The following is a 5,274-nucleotide window of genomic DNA, read 5'->3' as shown; positions in this document are numbered from 1 at the left end:
AAAATTTTTTAAATTCACACCTCTTCAGTTGTTTGCATATGTGCTAATCGGCAAGGGGTGGGTAAGACATTCCCGAAATGTCTGTGCAAACTTCTAGACCATTCACTTCTTCGCAAGGTTATGGCATTTCTTGTGGTTGTGATTTGATACATAGAGCATCTAGTCGTCTCATTGATTTTATCAAATCTCTGGCTTCTTTGGTAGTTTCTTTGCAGTTTTTGGCGTAGGCAGTCTTTATAGGTTGCTAATAGGCATAAGTGTTCACCTCTGTCTATGTTTCCTTCTTTTACCGCATCTTTGAATGGAAAAACAATGCTCAGCAGTCTGAATAGCTGCAGGAAGGTCGAAACTAATGGATGGTTGTTTTCACCGCAGAGATTTCTTAATATGCCGAAAAACAAACGCAATTACATTTTGTAATTAATTTTTTACCAAGGAAATACGCACCGGCGCAGACAGTTTTGATAAAATTTTCCCGTTAAAACGAAAGGGAAATCTTTGTTTAGTAGATAATTAGTTAGATGTGAGACGCTATGTATAGTAAATCTTTAGCTTCCAATGTTGTTTGTGATAGAAATGGTGCCCTATTTTCATCTTTCATGTATTTTTTGGTTGAGTCAAGCTTATCCAACAAATTGAAAAGATGCTAAAAAAATCATGAAGTCATTATTATTTTTTGTTTTATCACAATAAAATTTATTACTTTAGTTTTTTCGTCAAAGTTTTTGCTGTTGATACTCTCCTGGATACATTTTCGATTTAGAACATCAAATGCATCGTTTAGTAGAAGCACCTTATCCCCGATATTCAGGTAGGTTACATTGTTCCCTATAATACTTGAATCCCGCAAACACGCTATGTGAAAATAGCTAACATTGAAATTATGTGAATGGAAGTTTATTTTTAGTTAGTCAAATTATTCAATATAGGGGAGAACGGGGTCAACTTGGACACGGGTCATATTGGACAAAGACCCTAAGTGCTACATGTTATGGAAAAAAAAATTTTTTTTTAAATTTTTGTATAGACTGTAATGTTTAACGTTCTAGAGAAAATATTGATTAAAATCGAATCATTATTGTTCTTGTTATCGCAGAATTAAAAAAATGGCCCTGTTTGATGTAATATTCTTCCCTATTACTGTAAGCATTTTTAAAGTGATAAACACTACAAATGAATAAAATAATGATATGTGAAATAGCCAATTCCTTTCTTTAATGATTGATAAAAAACTTAAATTTTAATGCCTTTCCAGTGTTAAGTTATTAACGAAATACTAAATAGCACCGGGTTGGGTCATTTTGGACACACAGTTTTGGGGTCATATCGGACAACTTCGATATTGGAGTGGGAGGTGCTTGTGGAGAAGCCATATACGCCCGTTTGTTTACATAAAACGGTTGTTTAGTACTACCCTCTTTGTTTTCAAAACAACTGGCTGAGATTTACACACTACATGTAGTGTTTGACATTTATCGTTTCTTTTCATTGGCATAGTTATTATTTTTAATAAATATTCGTTACACGTTGTTTAAATAAAAACATTTTGATTTTTCACAATCTTGAATATATATTATCAGTTTCACATTAAATGTTTAGAAAAAGAAATGATCTTCAGCTATACGTTTGTTCTTATGGGGTGGTGGACAGAGCGTCCGCTTCTAGTAACACACGGATATTTCTGTGATTCATTAAATGTATAGCATCCATCCGATCCATCATCATCTTCATCATTTTCTTTGTCCTTAGTTTTCTGTCGCAAATTTTTCCTCTTCTTTGGTTTCGTATTTGCAAGACGAAAACATCAACCAGATCCAACATCCGCTTCACCCTCATTTTCTTCATTTTTCTTTTTTTTACTTAATTTTTTTCCCTTTTCCGGAATTAAACAGCGCTTGGATGTGGTCGACTTCTTTTTGTTTTCCTTTTCTTTCTTTTTGTTGTATTCTTCAATTGCGTTTTTCTCAGGTGTGTTTGTCAAAATTCTGGTGCGACCGATCCTACTTTTATAACGTTGCGTTTGACGAATGGTTTCTTGGTTTTGTTCAACTCTTGGAAACGGAAGGATCGTTGAGAAGGAAAAACTTGATGATTCATTTGTAGATGTTCCTTTAGAAAAAACATGAAACATATAAACTTAACGTTTCCTTTAATACTACAAATTGGATACCATTTGAACACGCTGTAGAATGTGAAATTGCAGGGAAATCGACACCTGCTACCTTCGACACTAGCTACCTGGGGGGTCGACACTGGCTACCCCGACACTGGCTACCCGACACTGGCTACCTATAGAGGGTGACACCTGCTACCTATAGTTGGCGACACTGGCTACCTTTCTTTTCTTTTTTTACCCCTTCAAAATTACCTAAGTACCTAAGTATAAAAAAATGATTGCTTTTCGAATGTTTGGCAAATATACGCGAATGTAATCAAACGAATTCTTTTAAAATAGATAGTATAATTTCATTTTTGTAACATCTTGCACATGTAAATTACAAAACATTTGCTTGGACATTCATGCCACCAAAAATAAAAAGTTAATTTATTTAACTATTTAACCTTTGATTTATTTGTGAGTAACTGCAGAGTAATAACGTAAAAGCAAGCGAAATTAAATTGAATTTCAAAAAAGGTATGCAAAGTAAAAAACCTTTGAGCAAAGAAATTGAAAGCAGTTAAATAAAATTATACTACATCAGGATAACAATATGAATTCGCACCCGAACACAGTGGCGGGTAGATCAACTGAGGGGTTCCGCGAACCCAGCGTTCGAAGGATCATACAAAATCCCACAGGGGCCGTTTGTGGGTTGATCATACACGGCGGTTGGATCATAAGAGTGGTTACTGGATTGTTATGGCGGGTGGAGCAACTGAGAAGTTTCCGGACCCAATGGCGCATGGATCATAAGGGTTACCGGAACTCGTGGCGGATGGATCATACGATAGCTGCGTATTGGCTGGACTGGTCGCACTGATGAAGAAATATGAAGTTCCTAGATGTATAAAAGGACAGACAAGAAAAAAGAAATTTAGTTTTCTCACAGTCTCAGTCACAACTACAACAGAAAAAGCAGTCATCACAGCAATCATCACAGCAATTATCACCATGTGGAACGGAGAAGGCGAGGAAGATTTTCCTGTCGTTGCTGAAGTTCCAGCTACTCGTCGCACCGGTGTTAACTACAACTCCGAACGTGGATACATCTACCACAAGCAAAAGACGCTGTAAGTATCGTAAAAATACATAGATTTAGTTGTAAATGTGAGTGTAAAAGCGTAAAACATAATACTAATGTAAAAAACGGCTTGTAACTATTTACAGATTGGACGAGATCGTCTACATCTGCAAAAATCAAAAGAAGGTTAAGGGGAATTGCAACGCTAGACTCAGGAAAAATAGACAAACCGGTGTGTTCCGTAAAGATGGCTCTGCGCACAACCATCCACCGGAGTCACATCTGCAACAACAATTAGCCTTTATAAACGCCTGCGCCCAAGAGGCATTGGTCTCTCGCGATCCACCCCGTGAAATTTTCGATCGGATTCGTCGGGAGTTTCCAGGCCTTATCGTGAGCTACAACGACGCTATGCAGCGTCGCATCCAGCGGGCCAAGCGTAGTGTGCAGCCACGGATCCCTACAACTATTGATGAGGCCGAAGAACTCATAATGGAGCATCCTGAATACAAGTAAAAACACTTTTTTAAAAATAGGAAATTATTAGCGAATTCAAACATTATTATTTACCACCAGAGATGCATTCGAAGGTGGCGTTTTCTACCAAGGGCGAGTCCAAACGGCCGACGGAGGGGATGCGTTTGTCTTTATTTCACCAAAGCTGCTCCCTGAAATTGCGCAGACCATTGAACTGCAAGCAGACGGAACTTTTAAAAGTCTTCCTCTATTCTTCAAGCAGCTTTTTACTCTTCATGTAAGCCGCTTTGGGCAGGTACAACTAAAACAAAGTAAAATTATGTTATTATTTACCAAAGGAATTGTAAACGTTAAAATTTACACAGGTATATCCTTTTGCGTTCGTTTTGATGAACAAGAAGACCCGTCAGCTCTACGACGCTGTCCTTGACAAGATTTTGACTGTGTATGACGATCTTTATCCGGACGTGTACCTCAACGTTGAGAGACTTATGTCAGATTTCGAAAATGCCATTCAGTCATCCTGCGAGCAAGCCTTTGTAGGCTGTACCTGCATTGGCTGCTGGTTCCATTATGGACAGGTAAATAAAAATTATCTTTAAATCTTTTTAAATTTGAAAATTAACATTTATACTTTTTCAGGCAATTTGGAGGAGAGTCCAGAAATATGGCCTTACGGGCGCATACCGGAGTATACCTACTGTCTGTCGTATCGTCAAGGAAATGATTGCTCTGGCCCTCCTACCAGCAGATGCAATATTAGCAGGCTTCCAGGTAAACTTTAAAAAGAAATTTGGTGATTTTTTTTAAATTTCTGTCATTTACAGGATATCAAAAATACCCACAGAGAAGATCTTAGGAGAGAATCGGTCGAGATCCAGGCGGCGATCAAACGTCTTATGGACTATTACTACGGCTACTGGATCGACACCATTACTCCAGAAGGATTTAGCGTATTCCAAATGCCCAACCGCACCAACAATCTCGTGGAGGCATGGCACAGATGGTTCAACAAACGCTGTGGAGGAAGTCATTTGAACTTCTGGGATTTTATACGTAAGACATTTCGACTTAAGAATACTACATAATTATGAAACTAACGTTAGTTACTAACCCATTGAACTTTTCAATTACAGATGCACTCAAAGAATCCGAAAATGCAAAGATGCGGGATTATCAAGCAGACGAGATAAAAGGGGCGGATTACATCAAACCAAAGACACCGTTCCAGCGTCGAAGGGATTCCCAAATTGCTGAAAATGAGAGATTGTACTTGGCGTCGGATCGGAAAGCGGAAGACATACGCAATTTTCTCGTTAGGGCAAGATATTTCACAGAACCTGATTTGAGTAAAAAAAACATTTAGATCTCTACGTATTACATCCAATTTTTGCTGCTTTTTAGCTAAGCGCTCCTGTACAGGATGGAGTAGCCTTACATCAAGAAGGCCATCAAGATCAACCCGAAGGCGCAGTGGAGCCTGTGGTCCAACCTAGGCGACGGTATCTAGCTGGTACAGCAAGACCTGCAACTTCTTTGGATAATGGTGTTGCAGACGAGCCTGTTTACCCTGCCGATCCTGTAGAGAACGCTGATCCCAATGTGTCTGCTGATG

At 38.5% G+C, this 5,274-nt stretch overlaps 1 protein-coding gene across 1 annotated transcript; it reads left to right on the top strand.

The window, feature by feature from the left end:
* The first annotated feature begins 3,112 nt into the window (after window positions 1-3,112).
* LOC116919363 lies at window positions 3,113-5,058 on the top strand. Its single transcript, XM_045169205.1, has 7 exons — window positions 3,113-3,231; window positions 3,329-3,694; window positions 3,759-3,954; window positions 4,025-4,240; window positions 4,302-4,433; window positions 4,487-4,715; window positions 4,796-5,058. Exons 1-7 carry the CDS (start codon window positions 3,113-3,115, stop codon window positions 5,023-5,025), a joined length of 1,488 nt encoding a protein of 495 aa, XP_045025140.1. The 3' UTR covers window positions 5,026-5,058.
* Window positions 5,059-5,274: the final 216 nt, after the last annotated feature.

Source organism: Daphnia magna, linkage group LG2 (assembly GCF_020631705.1).
Source record: "Daphnia magna isolate NIES linkage group LG2, ASM2063170v1.1, whole genome shotgun sequence".
Taxonomy (NCBI): Eukaryota; Metazoa; Arthropoda; class Branchiopoda; order Diplostraca; family Daphniidae; genus Daphnia; species Daphnia magna.
Note: the sequence above shows the minus strand (reverse complement) of the source record. Positions and strands in the feature narration are given on the sequence as shown.

Excerpts from the sequence above, each read along its gene's own strand:
- LOC116919363 (XM_045169205.1), top strand. The coding sequence starts at position 3,113 with ATGTGGAACGGAGAAGGCGAGGAAGATTTTCCTGTCGTTGCTGAAGTT. Across the intron at positions 3,955-4,024 it reads ATGTAAGCCGCTTTGGGCAG|GTATATCCTTTTGCGTTCGT; the intron begins GTACAACTAAAA and ends AAATTTACACAG. Across the intron at positions 4,434-4,486 it reads CAATATTAGCAGGCTTCCAG|GATATCAAAAATACCCACAG; the intron begins GTAAACTTTAAA and ends TGTCATTTACAG.